The following is an 18,444-nucleotide window of genomic DNA, read 5'->3' on the forward strand; positions in this document are numbered from 1 at the left end:
TCTAAGATAGGCTCGTTTGGAAATTGAAACTTGACAATTCGGGTCCTACAATCAACTGAAGCATAACAAGAATAAAGCCAGTCCATACCAAGAATCACATCAAAATCAACCATGTCCAACTCAACTAAGTCAGCCACGGTATCCCTATGATAGATTGACACAGTACAATTTCTATAGACCCTCTCAGCTAAGATAGAATCACCAACAGGAGTAGACACACTGAAAGGTTCAAGAAGACACTCAGGAAGGATCTCAAATTTACTAGCCAAGTAAGGAGTCACAAAAGATAATGTAGCACCAGGATCAAGTAATGCATACACATCAAAAGAAAGGACTCGGAGCATACCAGTAACAACGTCGGGTGCATTTTCTTGGTCTTGGCGACTACCCATAGCATACAGACGGTTGGTTCCCCCACCTGCACTTGAAGCTGCACCTCTATGATTACCTCTATTCTGTGGAGCTGCAGAAGAAAACTGAGCTCTACTACTTCCATCTCCCTGCCTCTTTGAAGGACACTCATTCTGGAAGTGACCTGTCTTTCCACATCCATAGCAAGCATTGGTGCCCACACGACACTCTCCCAAATGGAGCCTCCCACATCTAGCACATGGTGGTTTTCCTCTAGAGCCTTGAGCCATACTTAATTGGGACTGAGAACCTTGAGATCGAAAGTTTTGGTGACTTAGCGATCTCTGATCATACCTGGTATTAGGTGTAAAAGCATTTGTTGGGGAAGGTGCATAATTGGAAGACCTTTTCTGAAAGAAAGACTTGTTACCCTTCCCTTGCTTCTGCTCATTCTCATGCCCAGTAGACTTAGCCTTCTTGCTTAGGTGTTCCTCTCGGTCCTTTTTCTTGTCATCCTCAACCTGCTGAGCATACACCATCAATCTAGAAAACTCCATGTCAGAAATCATTAGCATTGCCTTACATTCTTTCTTTACATGTTTGCCTAGGCCAGAGACAAACTTCCTCATCTTAGACCTCATATGAGGAATCATTTCTGGGGCATATTTGGACAATTGAATAAACTTCAAACTATACTCTTTCACAGTCATACTCTCTTGCTTGAGGTTCACAAACTCCTCAATTTTTGCTTCACGTAGCTCTTGGGGAAAGAAGTTATCAAGAAATGCTCTTTCAAACTCATCCCAAAGAGCAGGCTCTGCATCCTCACCTCTACTTTCTTCCCACTGATTATACCAGACATTTGCCACATCCTTGAGTTGATAAGACACCAATTCAACCCCCTCAATCTCTGTAGCATGCATCGCTTTTAGTATTTTCCACATCTCATCAATGAAATTTTGGGGGTCTTCATCAACGTTGGAGCCCGTGAAGACCGGCGGATTCATTCTCAGAAAATCTCTGATCCTCGTGGCAGCAGACGGCTCTTGATAACTAGAGTTAGGAGTTGGTGAACTCTGGCTACTATTTCGAGCAGCCACCAACTGGGTGAGCATAGCAATTGCTCCTCGAAAATCTTCCTCAGAAGTAGGAGTGGTCTGAACAGTAGGTACTTGGGGTACCTCAGTAAACCTTGCAGGTCGGCCCCTAGCTCTCCGTGGAGGCATCACTGATTGTGGAACCTCAGTGCTGGCAGCGTTCCTCTGACTAGATGAACGTTTAGGAGGCATGTCTGAAACGTGTAAACGCACGAATTATAAAGGAAGCTTTTATAGAGTTAAACTCTATTGCACGAACTCAGATTATGAAAGAAGTGAAATAATTCCTAATGTCCTATAGCCTCCTGATTATAAGTGTGGTGCACGACACACCTATAAGCAAGACTCTACTAGACACGGCTTCATAGACACCCTAGGACTCTTGAACTCTGTGCTCTGATACCAAGTTTGTCACGCCCCGAGAGGGTACCCTAGGCGTGGCCGGCACTCAGAAACCATCTCTGGCCTCTGAGAGAACCACTTGGTCTCATCACTTATTTATTCATCAGCGGAAGACTTAATAAGAATACTTATATGGGCTCTCCATTAACAACATCTAATGAAAGAAGAAATGTTTTTTTTTTAGAAGAAGTAGTTTCAAAGGAGAACTACTCCAATTACATCATTAAACTCTGTCTATGAAGCCTCTAATACTCTTAGATGGTGCCAATGACATATCCATGGCTACCTTAAAAGAAACATAATACTCAACAATACTTAAAGGATAAAGAGTTCCTCCGAATATAAGAAGGACTCACCAAATAGCTGAAAAATAATGATCTTCAACGAAGCGCCTGTTGAGGATCTCTAACACCTGTATCTGCATCATAAAACGATGCAGGTCGAATGACGTCAGTACGTGGAATGTACGAGTATGTAAAATGGCAGGAAGGTAAGGACAAATATCAAGAAACTTCTCTCAAAAAAAACTTAGCTCAGAACTCAACATCATCTCAACATCAATATGTAATGCAAGTTTAAAATATAATAATAAAAATAATAGTAACAAGCAATGCTTACTCAGTTGGGAGTTTCTCTAACCGACGACCATCACTTATGAGCTAGCGATGATACAACGAAGCGATGTCGTTGCCACATCCATCCAATACCTTGCCAGGGTAAAGGACATCACCATCTTGGATCCACTCATCAAAGTCCTCTTTTTGGGACTTAAGAGGCATAGCCTCCATCCTACGCTGGCTACGTAGTTCTGGGGTTTGAGTCAATTAAACTCTTACCCAACTCGGTGCTCAATACTACTCCCAAAATATGTGCTCATATTAAACTCATCATCTAGTCTCATTGGACTTTAATTTAAATCATCAAACTCATCTCATTTCATGTTCATCAATCATTATACTTCCAAAAATATTATTTACATCTCATCAAAATATCTTACTCAAAATATCATTTGCTCAAATTCATTCAAACTCAACTCTTTTGCTCTTTCAAAATTCAATAAAATACATATATAGTATTAATTCATATAACTTTTTTTTTATCAATGAAAATAATAAAAAGCCAACATCTTTACTCAAAACATGTATAAAAATATTCATGAACATTAAATCAATTAGGATTCATGGGAAAGTAGCCATGAACAATAATTCCAATAATATGAGGGATAACAATAATAATAATATTAATGCATAAATATATCCAACTCAATAGAAGAAGAATTATTTCATTTAGAATTCAAGATTTGGATAAAATTCAACTATAATTCAATTATAATGAATTTAAATATTGAGCGCATGGACGAACTCAATCCAATGCTATGAAAGCCTTACATACCTTAAATCGGAAGCTTTACTTCGAATTGGAACACTCTTGGACCCCTAGCCTTTTCTTCTCGCCGGTTTATTTTGTGTACTACCCGGAGTATAAGAATCACTAGAGTAGTATTTTTATACTACTAAAACTAAAATTATATTTGAGAAGGAGTAAAGAAGTATATAGAGAGAAGAGTTGCTTAAGAAAGCTTGGTGAATAAAATGAGGAAATAAGGTGGGTATTTATAGGTGTGGAGGAGGGACCTAACAATAAATAAACATAATCATAAAGGATGATCTTGAAAATTCAATGGAGAATTTTGATGTCATGGATGATGTCAAATGGTTCTAGATCTTTCTATGGTAGGTGAGATGAAATCTCTTTTAACGGAATATCTGTTTTCGAAGCTACGTTTGAATAAGATAAATTCCTTATTAGGATTTGGTGTCCTCATAAGTATTGTAGATATAGAAGTCTAGTTTCAGTTAGTTCAAGAATCATCCAATTTGGAGCATTCTACATCGAGATATGAATTTTATTCTACAAACACTCCATTCCGTCACAGCACTATGTCTTGCAAAGATCAATTTATTTGATCTACTTAAAATCCGAATCTTAAGATATGTTCTTCATGAAAGTTGTAGGTAATGATGTTGTGGTTATTCAGAAATTTGAATCACCTAATTTGGACCATCCTATGAAAAGTTATGCCCAAATTACTTTAGGCATGAGAGAACATAATCAAAATACTTTTAGAACATGATCAAAATACTTTAGAACATGATCAAATTTCTTTAGAACATGATCAAAATACTTTAGAACATGATCAAAATCTTTTCATGCCTTCATATAAGGACTTTTGATAAATCAACAATTTAATGCATTTAAAAGCCAATATAAGTTAATATAAGATAGGTAATTAAATTTTATATATTTAATAATCTATGCATTTGGAATTATGATATGAAAAATCCATAAAGTTTCATGCTTGAATTAAATAGAAAACTTTGATAATTTATTTGGACTTCATGAAAGAAAGGATCCATGAATCAATAATATTTATGGGGTGTTACATGCTTATTATCAACTCGCAACATGGCTTTTGCGAGATTGTTAGCTCAAATTATAAGGTTAAGAGCACAATTTCCAGATTATGCAATAAAGACAATTCGTCTTGATAATGCTGGTGAATTCACATCTCAATCATTTAATGATTATTGTATGTCGATTGGAATAAAAGTTGAGCATCCGATCGCTCATGTACATACACAAAATGGTCTAGCAGAATCATTGATTAAACGCCTCCAATGGATAGCTAGACCATTGCTAATGAGGACAAAACTTCCTATTTCAGTATGGGGGCATGCTATTTTGCATGCAGCAGCACTTGTGCGCGTAAGGCCAACAAATTATCATGAATTTTCCCCATTACAGTTGGCGTTTGGAAGGGAGCCAAATATATCCCATCTTAGAATATTTGAGTGTGCGGTATATGTCCCAATTGCTCCACCGCACCGCACAAAGATGGGTCCCCAAAGAAAGTTGGGAATATATGTTGGGTATGAATCTCCTTCTATTATAAAATATCTGGAACCTATGACTGGAGATTTATTTACGGCAAGATTCGCTGATTGTCATTTTGATGAATCAGTATACCCAACATTAGGGGGAGAACATAAGCAGTTGAAAAATGAGATAGATTGGAATTCATTGTCACTATCTCATTTAGATCCTCGAACAAATCAATGTGAGCAAGAGGTTCAAAAGATGATTTATTTGCAGAATATTGCAAATCAACTGCCGGATGCATTTACTAACCTTCCACGGGTTACTAAATCGCATATCCCAGCTGCTAATGCTCAAGTTCGAGTTGATGTCCCGGTAGGACAACTTATTCAGGCAAATGAGTCTAGACCACGCTTAAAACGTGGAAGACCATTTGGTTTCAAAGATAAAAATCCTCGAAAAAGGAAAGGAATAAATGATCAAGATGATCATAATTTGGAGGCGAGTGCTCAAGAAGAGCCCAGAGACACAACAAATGGTGATACCATCGAGGAGGTCCAAGTACCTGAAAATAATGAGAATGAAGAAATCTCAATAAGTTATGTCTCGACAGGAAAACGGTGGAACCGAAATGATATTGTGGTCGATAATATTTTTGCTTAAAATGTTGCCATTGAAATAATGCAACAAGATAAGGATCTTGAACCAAAATCTGTCGATGAATGCAGACAGAGAAATGATTGGCCAAGATGGAAGGATGCAATTCAAGCAGAGTTAACTTCACTTGAAAAACGTGAAGTTTTCGGATCAATAGTTCGAACACCTGAAGGTGTCAAGCCAGTAGGACACAAATGGGTTTTTGTGCGTAAACGAAATGAAAAGGGTGAAGTTGTAAGATATAAAGCACGACTTGTAGCCCAAGGTTTTTCGCAAAGACCTGGCATTGACTATATGGAAACATATTCCCCTGTGGTGGATGCAATTACTTTCAGGTATCTAATGAATTTGGCAGTTCATGAAAAGCTTCAAATGCACTTAATGAACGTGGTCACTGCCTATTTATATGGCTCATTGGATCACGATATTTTTATAAAAATTCCCGAAGGATTCAAAGTGCCTGAAGCATACAAGGATTCTCGAGAAAATTGTTCAATAAAGCTTCAGAAATCCTTGTACGGGTTGAAACAATCAGGGCGAATGTGGTACAATCGTCTTAGCGAATATTTGCTAAAAGAAGGATATAAAAATGATCCAATTTGCCTTTGTGTCTTTATGAGAAGGTCTGAATCTGAATTTGTCATAATAGCAGTATATGTTGATGATTTGAATATTATTGGAACTCCGGAAGAACTTTCAAAGGCAGTAAAATGCCTGAAAAAGGAGTTTGAAATGAAAGACCTTGGAAAGACAAAATTTTGTCTTGGTCTACAAATTGAACATTTTACAAATGGGATATTTGTCCATCAGTCAACATATACTGAAAATATTTTAAAGAGATTTTATATGGATAAAGCACACCCATTGAGTACTCCAATGGTTGTGAGATCTCTTGATATTAATACAGATCCGTTTTGGCCTTATGAAAATGATGAAGAACTTATTGGTGCTGAAATACCATACCTTAGTGCAATTGGTGCATTAATGTATCTTGCCAACAATTCTAGACCAGATATAGCTTTCTCAGTAAATTTGTTAGCAAGATTTAGTTCTTCACCAACACGCAGACACTGGAATGGAATTAAGCATATATTCAGATACCTTCGAGGTACCATTGATATGGGATTGTTTTACTCAAATGATTCCATATCACAATTGATCGGTTATGCAGATGCGGGATATTTATCTGATCCCCATAAAGGTCGATCGCAAATAGGCTATTTATTTACATGTGGTGGTACAGCTATATCATGACGTTCAACAAAGCAAACTATGGTTGCCACTTCCTCAAATCATGCAGAGATAATAGCCATTCATGAAGCAAGTCGAGAATGTGTTTGGTTAAGATCAATAACTGAACAAATTCAAGAAACATATGGTCTTTCTTTGACAAAAGACGCTCCAACAATATTGTATGAAGACAATGCTGCATGTATAGCTCAACTGAAGGGAGGATACATCAAAGGAGATAGAACAAAACATATTTCACCAAAATTCTTTTTCACTCATGATCTTCAAAAGAAGGGTGAAATAGATGTCCAACAAATTCGTTCAAGTGATAATTTGGCGGATATGTTCACCAAAGCATTGCCAACTTCAACCTTTGAGAAAATGAGATACAAAATTGGAATGCGTCGTCTTCGAGATATTAAGTGATATTTTCATCAGGGGGAGCAAAATACGCGCTGTACTCTTTTTCCCTTAGTCAAGGTTTTTTCCCACTGGGTTTTCCTGATAAAGTTTTTAATGAGGCAGCATTCAAGGCGTATTATCAGATATGTTTACTCTTTTTCCTTCATTAGGCTTTTTCCCACTGGGTTTTTCCTAATAAGGTTTTAACGAGGCACATTTCTCGTGGACATCCAAGGGGGAGTATTATCAACCAAGTAAAATGGTTGTCCACTTAAAATGGTGGATAGTCCATTTACTTTTTAAGTGGGTAAATTGCCCACTAATATTTTCATCCACTTGTAAATATGGCTATAAATATAGCCTTAAACTTCAATGTAAAAACACACAAACACATAAAAGAAAGAATTACTATTACTCTCTCTATATTACTACTTTCTCTATTAATACTTTCTATATACATATTCTCTTGTTCTTCTTCCTTTATAAAATTGTCAAGTTAGTTAATTTATAACATGACAATCTAAATTAAGAAAAGGGGATAGAGAGTAAGAGAATAATCTGCTCTTTTGCTTTTGTTTTCGCATGCTCTCGTTACTAAGTAAGATGGCCATTTATAGGCACAAATTGTAGTGGTGGATCCCATGGACATATAAGATTATTTTACGACAGTCAATTATTTTTTTCACAAATAAAACGAACTTCTTTATAGAATTATTTTCTTCTGTGCAATTGTAAACCAAATGATAAGTGAGATCATTTTCTCACAAGGTGTTTGTAATTAAATTCAAACCCATATAGAAGTAACAAATTACGAAAACAATAAATGTTATCTCCTTAATTTAAACGTTAAAAAAATTGAAAATCATAAAAGGAATGAAGTTTATAAGGCAATGTGTTTCCTTGACCACAAGGGAAGAAAAGGGAACAGAAAAGAACTATTTCCACATCTATACATTATAAAAATATAATAAAACTTCATAAAATTCAACTCCAACTACACACTGAGGTGTTTGTTGGTTCAATCTGAATCCACTTATAAAAACTGAAAACTACAAAAATTTATTAAATCTATAAACCAAATCAAATCAAACATACAATTTATTAAATCTATAAACCAAACCTAGAACCGACTTGTATAATAACTTTAAATGTATAGACCTGTTTGCTGAATTTATTATATCATATAGTAGGACGTACAGTCGCTTGGCTCACATATGCAAGACTTGAAACATTACCTAGTTATAGTAGAGGCATTGTTTGTGATGCAAACAACATAACAGCAAATTCCATGTGCAGAAAAATGCATTATAAAACGCAGGCAAACACACCTACGATACTAGTGTGTGAAACTTCCTTGCGTATTATACACCTCCTAAAGCCATAACCAACACAAACCTTTACACTTTTCCCCATTATACCATCCGAGGCAATGTAAAAGGAACGTCATCAGATTTGAAACCATACTCTTCAATGATCAACTTCCAGACCAACCAAAAATTTAAGCAGCATTACAAAGCCACCTGCAATATTGGATTCCAGCAATTCTAGTCACGCCTCCAAGAGGAATATATATAAAATTAAACACGAGGAAAATGAACACACTCAAGCAGGCAAAGGAACCAAATATCAATAAAGGTTATCCCAAAGTTCTTGATCAGAACGAACCAAAAGAAAAATTCAGTAAGTTGAATGATCTTTTAGCTAAAAAGTCATCAAATGAGTTCTGCTCATGAAGAGCCAGCGCCACTATTGCATTAGATCACTAATTCATTAACAAATATAGGACATTCCAGAAAATGTCAACCCTCTCTCTGCTGACTTATCCAGGAAGCTGATAGGAGTACTCAGTACTCGACATAAAGGACGTGTGCCCTTCATAGCTTTATTAATTCACTAGCTTTCCTGATAAACAAATATTCACATGTATTGGATGAGACCAATGTTTTGGGGATCTGACTCAGTTGCATTTCATTTGGTATAGCATTCCTCCAATACTTGCATGCATAGCAAGATTAACACTAAGCTATCCAGAAAAGTTAAATCTAAGTTGGGCTATAATTAAGGCACTGCGACATTACCATAAGTTCTAAAAGTAATGATGACACTACGTAAACGAGGATTAGCATAAATTTTAGTAGGGCCTGGAAACTAGGTAATAAGACTTGTTTGTCAAAACTCCAATTTGTTAAGAACTTTCATGCTTTGGAGTTTTTGCAACTGATTTTTTGAAATTTTGTGCCTACAGAATACATCCAATCAGGTATAGAACCCCCATGAACATCAAATTATTGTCTAAGGCTAACCACTCCACATAAAGATTTCTTGATTTTAGGCTTTTTTATGCTTCTCATCCATTATTTATCGTATTTCTTCTTCAAGGGAACTATCTTTTTAATACATTCAATCCAATAAAGTAGAAATCAAACTAATAATAATGATGACGCCTCTCATTCTACTGTTTTGGGGGCCCAAAGATTCTCTACACTCATGTATTCTGACATTCTCATCCAATCTCTAACCAAACTAAAAATTCTCGTGCCAAATGCTAGACATAATGTAAATATGCTTAATAATAACTAGAACTAATCTCGACTAGTTGGGATTACCTATAGAGATACTTTCTTTCCATTAGATTATGTTCTTAGCTGATTTTTCATGCATTCTAAGAATATGTAGTCTTTTGAGAGACTTCCATCTATGTGATTTTAGCTTACCTCGTCTTATTTTAACACTTTCAAGCACCACGGTGTCACATGGTGCATTGGGAGGTCAACATGTAAGTGTAACATGAATAAACCATGTCTCCTACTTTTTCTCTGTATTTTTTCCTCTATGTGCTACTTGTGCCCTGTCATATGTGATCATTTCTGATCTCGTCTAACACTCTGAACTTTTTCTGTTTTTGATGAATAATCTCATCTAACTTCAGGTGACCGCACATCCATCTTAACATCTGAAATTACACAATACTCTTCTTAGGGATACAATGGGTCTTTAATTTGCTTCCATATAATATTGTAGTTCTTACGATTGTTCTATAAAACTTGTCTTGCTAGGTGTCCTCTTATTATAATTTTGTGCTACGGTGCTACACATTCATTTAATATATCATTCTCCTAAAAGACTAAACCTAGATATCTCACTGTATAGTTCAAAATTTTGGTCAACTCACTCTCTAGTTTCGGCATTAACTCGGGGCATACATTCCTCAACTTCACAATATAGCTGCAACGTAATCAGGCTAAGTTAAGCCTTCTAAAGGTCCTGTATAAGGAAGAAAAGAGCTCATACAAGAATTGCAAATTTTCAACATAACTAAGCACTCATAAATAAGATAGAACATTCAATTTTTACATGAGTCGCCAACCTGCATGTAGCCATGTCTTGCCAATTGGATAAACGCTAAAGCAATTTAGTGAGGAAAAGGGGAAAAACAAAGAAGAAATTCTTTTGCTAGTTATCCATCAACTATAAAACCAAAACATTTTCCATCTTTATTCACTTTTAGCAACCATGATAGCAACTCAAACAGAAGTTGCGCATTTAGATGGCTCATCCAATCAAAGATAAACGAAAGGAAAAAAGATGTGAGAGAGAAGGGCAATCCATTTCACATCCTTTTTTTAATAAGTGGCTTTAGAACATAAAGGACTTGCCAATTCAATATTCTCTTACTAGATGCTCATCCTGATCATGCATCTCTCCAAATTTCCTTCTAAAAATTGATGTAGAATCCCATCTTTCTCAATGGTCTTCTGAATAGAAGTGGAAGACAGAGATATGGGGCCAATGACAATGCATTTTCCAGTGTTGAGAGAATCCACAAAGGAAGGAAAGACTAATCAATCTTGAGCATTTAACAGGAAAAAATTATATCTTCTCCATCCCTTTTATATCCATCTTCAACGAGAAGACACCTATTTACACTTCAGAATTTTCATGAGAAACTGTAGGCATACTACTTATACCATCTTTTTCCTGTGTAATGGTACATGACGCAGCTTTTCACTAATTGAAAACAGCCAATATATCAACCAGCAATCAACTAGCTAAGAAGTTCAAGTTTTCAATCTGAATAGCATATCTGGACAAGCTAAGGAGCTCAATAAACAAACTCAGCAATAGAGTAGTGCTTGTGCTCTGGTACTTTGAGCATTAATTCACCTGGAACCGAAGGTTCCGGGTAAGAGTTCAAGGTAAAATCAACTGACTTTGACTAGCTAACTTATGCACTAGATAATTGAGCTAACAAGTATAATTATAGACCTATTATATAAAAAGTATAACTATTTAACGATCAGAACAACATCACTACATCAAAAAGAAAAGGTTTGCAAAGATGCAACTGATACCCCTGAGGAAGCCAGCAACATAAATGATCCACTGCATAATTTGATAAACTAACCGCTGAAATATGACTTTTGCTTCTTTATCATCCAAGAGAGAGCCCAGAAAACAGTAATTCCAACTCGTCATCCTGTGAAGTGGTTCTCTGCATAAAATGTTAGATAATGAAAACATAAAAAAACCATTTCATATAGTTAACAATTTCACAAAGCCATTAGAAATTTATGATACATTTATAAACAATACAACGTCCACTAGCGAGTAGTCAAGTGACTGTAGAAATATATTTCTTCTCCCTCCTAAAAATGAACTTGCCCTTATACTAATCATGACGGTGAAACAAGGCATGAGAGACCAGCAAACATCAGAACAATTCTATCACGGATTCTCCAACAATTACCCTATAAACAAGTAGTCTGGCATTGTATTATCACCAAACAATTGGTTGACTAGACTGACCACTGATCAGCCAATGTGCCAAGACTTTCACAGGGAAGAGAGGAAAAAACAGACACAAGAAGATATACAGATTGTGTGGTATGAATTTCACCCGAACACTTTTCCTCCGATAGGAGTTGAAGGGGTTATATTTTTTTTTTGAAATTGGTAACTTTACTGAAAGGGTTATATTCTTTAACAGAGCATGTTAAAGGACAAGGAAACAGTGATATACCAATATGTTTCAAAAGATCAAGAGGATTCCTAAATCTCTAGTATATGAGGCAAATTCCTAATTGTTCAGGATTATTTTTTGGGAGCAAGTACTTTCTCGGGAGAATTACTTTTCTCTCATGCATAAACTAATACTCCTTCCGTCCAAATTTATGTGGTACCGTTTGACTGAGCACAAAATTAAAGAAAGAAAAGGAAGACTTTTGAAATTTTTTCTTCATCAAAAATTTGTGGTCTAAAACAAACCTTAGGCATTTGTGTGGCTATAAACCATTTTATTAAGGGTAAAAGGAGAATTTTTTAGTTGTTCCTAATCATAGAAAGGTGATATTCTTTTTGGGACAGACTAATAAGAAAAAGTGTGCCACATAAATTGAGACAGAGGGAGGTTTGATCTGTGGAGGCAGCAAAATTCATACTATTCTTTTGAACACACAAAATCGAGCTAGTAATTGTTAATGGTATACAACTGAAAAGACCAGAATTCATAAAGGAAAACTCTTGTTATTTCCTTGAATATACCCAAAATTAAAAGATGAGTCAAATGGCAACAATCTTTTAACTTTAGGTGACACTTATACATGGAGTACATTGAGAAAGTAAATGGCTTGCATTTTCCCCATACAGAGAAACTCAGAGCTCTAGGTATTTGCTGCTGAATATATCTATAGGATAGCAATAGAAGTCACTATTAAGTCATGCTGAAGAACATTATCAAATGCTTGAGACCCCCCAGATAAACAACAATAGGCCGTGATCAGTGAATTTAACCATGGATATTGTAGCATCGCAGAAATGAGACCTCAAGCAAGATACGACGTATGCTCGAATAAGATGTTTAAAAAGTCTCCTTTTCCCATAGCTACCTATTTGTACAACAGTAAAATACAACTATTATAAAACACAAGAAAAAGAGATCACAATGACCATATATACTAAACATGCATACGCTCCCCACCCCCATTGATTTTATGCACCATGTACCTGAATCGACAGAAGTTGCAGGATTTTGTTTAGGACGCGCATCCGATGAGTAGCATATGCACTGCTTGGTGGAAGTTTCCTCACTCTCTTCATTTCTTCATGAATTGCTCCCATTTTCCCTTCAGATCCAACCTGCCTAAGTGCATCATTAGAAAACTGGGTGCTAGGGAGGCCATCTTTGGGAGGATTTTGGACACAACTGTGATTAACTTGATAGAACTGATCCATTGAACCACCTATAGATTAAAGGACATAGTAAAGCAAGGAATAGGATAAAGCTGACCTCACAAGAGAAAAAAATTGAAAAAGGCCAAGATTGGCCCCTTTATAATGCTTAGGATGCCTATACATGTACATAAAAGAGACAGCAAACAAACTTTAACTACCCATGCTTCTGAGGTTTTGATATTACACATCAACCAGATATAACTTCAATAGTATATACATCAATTTAAGACATAGAATTGACTATAAACTTGATTTAAGTGATTTTAATTTCTAACATGATAAGATTACAAAACATGCAAGAAAAAGGAAAATGCCTACACTTAAAACAATATGCTTCTGACTTTTACAACAAGAAAAAAAACTTCTGAAACTTAGAAACTAATCAACCTCCTCTTCATTCGCGTTGGTTGCAGTCTCTATCTTTTGATATTTGGTGTAAATTGTAGAATGTCACACCTACAACTTAAATTTGTGGCCTAAAGCAATTATTGAACCCATTTTCCACTAGAGTAGAATCTTCCTTCATGTCACGGGCATTCAATAGCTTATATAAAATAAAAAAAAAGTTCAGTTTTACCCTAGTTGCGCAATATGACTTTTAGGCGAAGGGGATTAAGTTGAACTCCTTAACTACACCTAGCTAGGCAAAGGGGAATTGAACTTCTTAACACACTTAGTTATGCCCCTGACGATAGGGGCAGAGCCACATTGGTGCAAAAGGGTTCATCCGAACTCCCTTCGGCGAAAAATTACATTATATATACAAGGTTAAAATTATTGAATCCCCTTGATTTCTTCATGTGTTTACTTTTTCATATTTTGAATCCCTTAAAGAAAATCATGATTACCACCACTGCCTGACGGGAAGTACCATGACAAGTGAGTTAAACTTTCAACATAAATGCAATAATCTTTGTTGGTGAATATACCTTAAATTACATTTGAAAATAAAATTAACAAAAATGAATTAACAAATATTCAGGTTAAGGCGCAGATATCTTGCTCTTTTTAAGAAGATTCAAGCTCATTGTGGCATAATCTACGTTAATCTAGCAGTATAACTCTTGACTTGTCTCCTATAGGATACAACAGTCCAACAACATCATGACGCAAACAACTCCGGATTAGTTGAAGCGTCCAAAGTTCCACCAAAACAATACCTTCTTTCAACATAAACTTACTCTTTTTTGTATTGTGAATAAGCTGGAGACTTTATTCACTACACTAACCTCAAAGTATAAATACAATATAATATTCTCATCTTTTTCCACTATTCCCACACACAAAAAAGAACATCTTTTATATAGGTGTAGGATTTTTTCCATAAATAAATGTCAAAATGTGAATAGTCATTTGAGCAGTAGTCGAGCAATTAGTATGAGATAATAGAACAAAATGTCATTGTGGTTACCTGAGTTACAAAGAATAACACCACTTTCTCCACTTTAGGTCTACTAATTATCATGCACTTTTAAATTTAAATTTTTATTAACCTTTAAGTTCCAAATCTTTTTAGATCACTTTTATTATTTCGTTAGATTCAAGCTCCAGACAGAAAAACTCAACAAAAAAAAATGTCAATTCGTTGTGCTACATGTCTGATAATTGCGCAACCATCCATTTTTCAACTTTTCACCTTCAATACAAAAGCAAGTCATAAATTTTATCCATTCAAAAATTTGAAACATTATTAAAGAGAGAGTGCTAATCAACATGTACCAGATACATGAAATCAAAGCCTTAACTGGTAAAAGAAGTTTAAAAATATAAACTGCGGCAATTGAAACTTACAGCCGTCTCCGATTGCCTACCGGAAAACCTTTGTGTGCAGAGAACGTATCGAACAATCCACAATATTTCGGTTTTCCAGAAACCGGGATATTCTCTAGAGAGCAAAAGAAAACGATCACGGGTTAATGAAAATGTCACAATGACCCCTTAAGTATTGTATAGTCCCAAATATACCCTTATTCGATGTAACCTCGATTTTACCCATTGTTTGGATGGTCGTTACCCATGGTTAGGGTGTTCATCGATTGATTGGGATCGATTATTAATCAAGATTAAAATTAAATTAATTTAACAGAATTTTTAAAAGAATTTAATCCAATCAAATATAATATATATTTATCGATTTGATCCGGTTATTAATCATCCATGAAAATAAAGAAAATTTTCATTCAAGAGAAAAAAAGATAATAATTCACTCAAAAGGAAACGAATTGTCTTCGTATAATTCTCATATCAAAATTATAATTAGGTTTTAACTTATCGGTTATTGGCTTATAGACATGTCAAACTGTTAAAATCCATTGAGATATTGACTTATCGGTTATCGATTTATTGACTATTGATCATTATCGATTCGGTTATCGGTTTAACCATTAAGATTTGATACAAAAAATTATTGAAAAACACTTAAAAATAAGGTCACAAACCAAAATGAACTATGCATATGAGTTGATAAATTGTGTTTGCTCAAAAGCAAATGCAAAACATAGTATAATAACTAAGAATTTGAGACAATAAGAAATAAAAGTATGAAAACTAAATCCTAAGTGACGGACTTTATATACCGAATAGTAATAAATATAAATTATTAAGTTATTATCGGGTTATCGGTTAACCCGTTATTATAAATCATATATCAATTTATTAAGGATTCAATAATTTTCGATGTTTATATTAAGTTGCATCAAGTGGAAATATGTATTAGTTAATCATGATTTGAGTGAAAAATAGTTTTCTAACAAACGCACATCATGCTTTTATTGATGTGATACAAACACTAAACACCAATAAATTTTGATTATGTATTTATTACTCTTCATGTCCCATTTTAACTATTGTTTTAGCTTAAAAAAATTCAAATAATAACTATTGCAATTGAAATTCAAGACTAAAGTTGTCAATTATGTTCAACTATACCATTAGTATTTAGGTGATAGTTCTATTTTTTCTACTGCTTAATTTTTTAAAAAAACACCTAATAAATATAAATAACTTAATAAAAATATATCTTGTATTTTTTCTAAGAGTTAATGATAAAAAAATCTAAAGTATTTTAATTTTTTGAGTTTCATATATAAACTATCACCGACTATTTATCAAAACGCATCTCAATTATCAATTGTTATCCTTCCCTATAGTGATATTTCAAGTAGCAAAATGAAACAACTAACAGTTGAGTTGTGTTTTGATAAATAGTTTGCGATAATTTAAATAGTAACCTGTACACCTGATAATTTAAATATGAATTAAAAAAATTAGATACTTTAAATATATTTTTGATCATTCACTATTTTATTAATGAATTCGAAAAGAGTTATATAAAATGAGACGTAGTACGTATTATAACTTATATAAGTGAAATCATAAACGTAAAGTAATACTCATTCTAGTCCATATTAAGTGAATTGTGGGAGTATGACACACATCTTAAAAAAATATTTTAGGATATAAATTAAATGTTATTTTCTACTATTACCCTTTTAATTATTTTCAAATTAGTTTTTTAGAAAATGTAAAGTACTTAAGAAATATGGAAAAAAAATCTAATAATTTTCTTAGACTTTAAATAATTTACTTATTTTAAAATATGAAAAAAATCTTAACAAATTACTTAATATTGGCTATACGGAGTAAACATGAAAGAGTTATTATACTGGCGAAAAAGAATTACTTAGGTAGGTGATTAACTTTAATCTAATTAATCCTTCCTTCTATCTATACCGTTGATTGACTATAACATCCAACGGTTCAAACTCACGATCCGCGTCCCCCAAAAGCAACCAATGAACATCTATCCCTAAACTCCTATATAATATATCTCTTCATCCCTCTCACTTCACACAATTCAAACTCAAAAATCCCCCAAATTTCTAACTGATTTTCTCTTTAATTTCTGAAATCTTCCCTTCGATGGCACCAAAGGCAGATAAGAAGCCAGTGGCTGAGAAGGCTCCTTCCGCCGTCGCTGAGAAATCAAAGGCCGGCAAGAAGCTACCCAAGGACGGCGGTGCTGCTGCTGCCGGAGACAAGAAGAAGAAAAGGATGAAGAAGTCGATCGAGACTTACAAGATCTACATTTTCAAGGTGCTGAAGCAGGTTCATCCAGACATAGGGATTTCAAGCAAAGCTATGGGTATCATGAACAGCTTCATCAATGATATCTTCGAGAAGCTTGCTCAGGAATCTTCTAGGCTTGCTAGGTACAACAAAAAACCCACCATCACTTCCCGGGAGATTCAAACTGCTGTCCGATTGGTCCTTCCCGGTGAATTGGCTAAGCATGCTGTCTCTGAGGGTACTAAGGCGGTTACCAAATTCACTAGCTCTTAGATATTTGTTAGTTATATATTGATTTTTCTGTTGGGTTTATGATTTTAATTAGCGTTTTGGTGTTATGTAAAGAACAGAAAAATTGATTATAAAATAGATTTGATGAAATTGACGCTACCCTTGATATATATACTATGATTTAAATTACATGCATATGGCTACAGAAATATAATCAGAAGGGAGACAAAGCCGCTAAAGGTAGGATACTTACAAATTCAGATAATATAAAATTATTAATTTGAGAAATACTCTTTTAAGTACATAATTTTTTTAAATGAAACCATTAGTTGGGTTGTAATGGTTACTATCTAGTCCAAAAAATAAAATTTTGGGCATTTTTGTAATCTTCAAAAATGAATGGACTTTTCAAGTCTAAAAATATATTACAATAATAATTCAGTGAAATCCGACAACGTGGTGTTTGAGAAGGGTAAAGTGTACGCAGATTTTACTCCTATTAAGATAGTACGGCTATTTTCGAGAGACCTTCGACTCAAGTCTAAAAATATACTAGTAATTACTATTTTCATTATCTTTTGCTTTGATGATTTTTTTTAACTATCTTTGATTTTAAGAAAAAGTTTGAAAATAAGTAAAAGGGTAATATTGACAAATTATCGTTTAATTAATATCATTAACTATTTTTATTTTTAGGAGTGTGCCACACCTTAAAAATTTATTTACTTTGAAAGGGAGAAAGTTAATTAATTAATTTGTTCAATGCCTACTAAAATGTGTATACAATCATATGAATAATTGTGTCTTTAGTTTCAATATATTGAATGAATGAATTGTTACAATAACAACACATTCAACAAAATTCTACGGGTCAAGAAAATAATGTAATAATCGAAAC

The 18,444-nt window shown here is 34.4% G+C and overlaps 2 protein-coding genes across 2 annotated transcripts; one reads left to right on the forward strand and one right to left on the reverse strand.

Moving 5' to 3' along the window:
- Window positions 1-7,895: 7,895 nt before the first annotated feature.
- LOC129871424 (uncharacterized) lies at window positions 7,896-15,170 on the reverse strand. Its single transcript, XM_055946333.1, has 4 exons — window positions 15,039-15,170; window positions 13,020-13,151; window positions 11,422-11,508; window positions 7,896-8,536 (listed from the first exon to the last, which is right to left on the reverse strand). Exons 2-3 carry the CDS (start codon window positions 13,131-13,133, stop codon window positions 11,449-11,451), a joined length of 174 nt encoding a protein of 57 aa, XP_055802308.1. The 5' UTR covers window positions 13,134-13,151; window positions 15,039-15,170; the 3' UTR covers window positions 7,896-8,536; window positions 11,422-11,448.
- A 1,916-nt stretch (window positions 15,171-17,086) lies between these two features.
- Window positions 17,087-17,705, forward strand: LOC129870448 (histone H2B-like). The gene has a single exon (XM_055945250.1). It carries the CDS (start codon window positions 17,169-17,171, stop codon window positions 17,586-17,588), a length of 420 nt encoding a protein of 139 aa, XP_055801225.1. The 5' UTR covers window positions 17,087-17,168; the 3' UTR covers window positions 17,589-17,705.
- The last annotated feature ends 739 nt before the right edge of the window (window positions 17,706-18,444 follow it).

Source organism: Solanum dulcamara, chromosome 10 (genome assembly GCF_947179165.1).
Source record: "Solanum dulcamara chromosome 10, daSolDulc1.2, whole genome shotgun sequence".
Taxonomy (NCBI): Eukaryota; Viridiplantae; Streptophyta; class Magnoliopsida; order Solanales; family Solanaceae; genus Solanum; species Solanum dulcamara.

Coding starts and splice junctions, on each gene's coding strand:
- LOC129871424 (XM_055946333.1), bottom strand. CDS start 13,133: ATGGGAGCAATTCATGAAGAAATGAAGAGAGTGAGGAAACTTCCACCA. Junction 11,509..13,019: donor TGCAACTTCTGTCGATTCAG/GTACATGGTGCA, acceptor CATTTTATGCAG/AGAACCACTTCACAGGATGA.
- LOC129870448 (XM_055945250.1), top strand. CDS start 17,169: ATGGCACCAAAGGCAGATAAGAAGCCAGTGGCTGAGAAGGCTCCTTCC.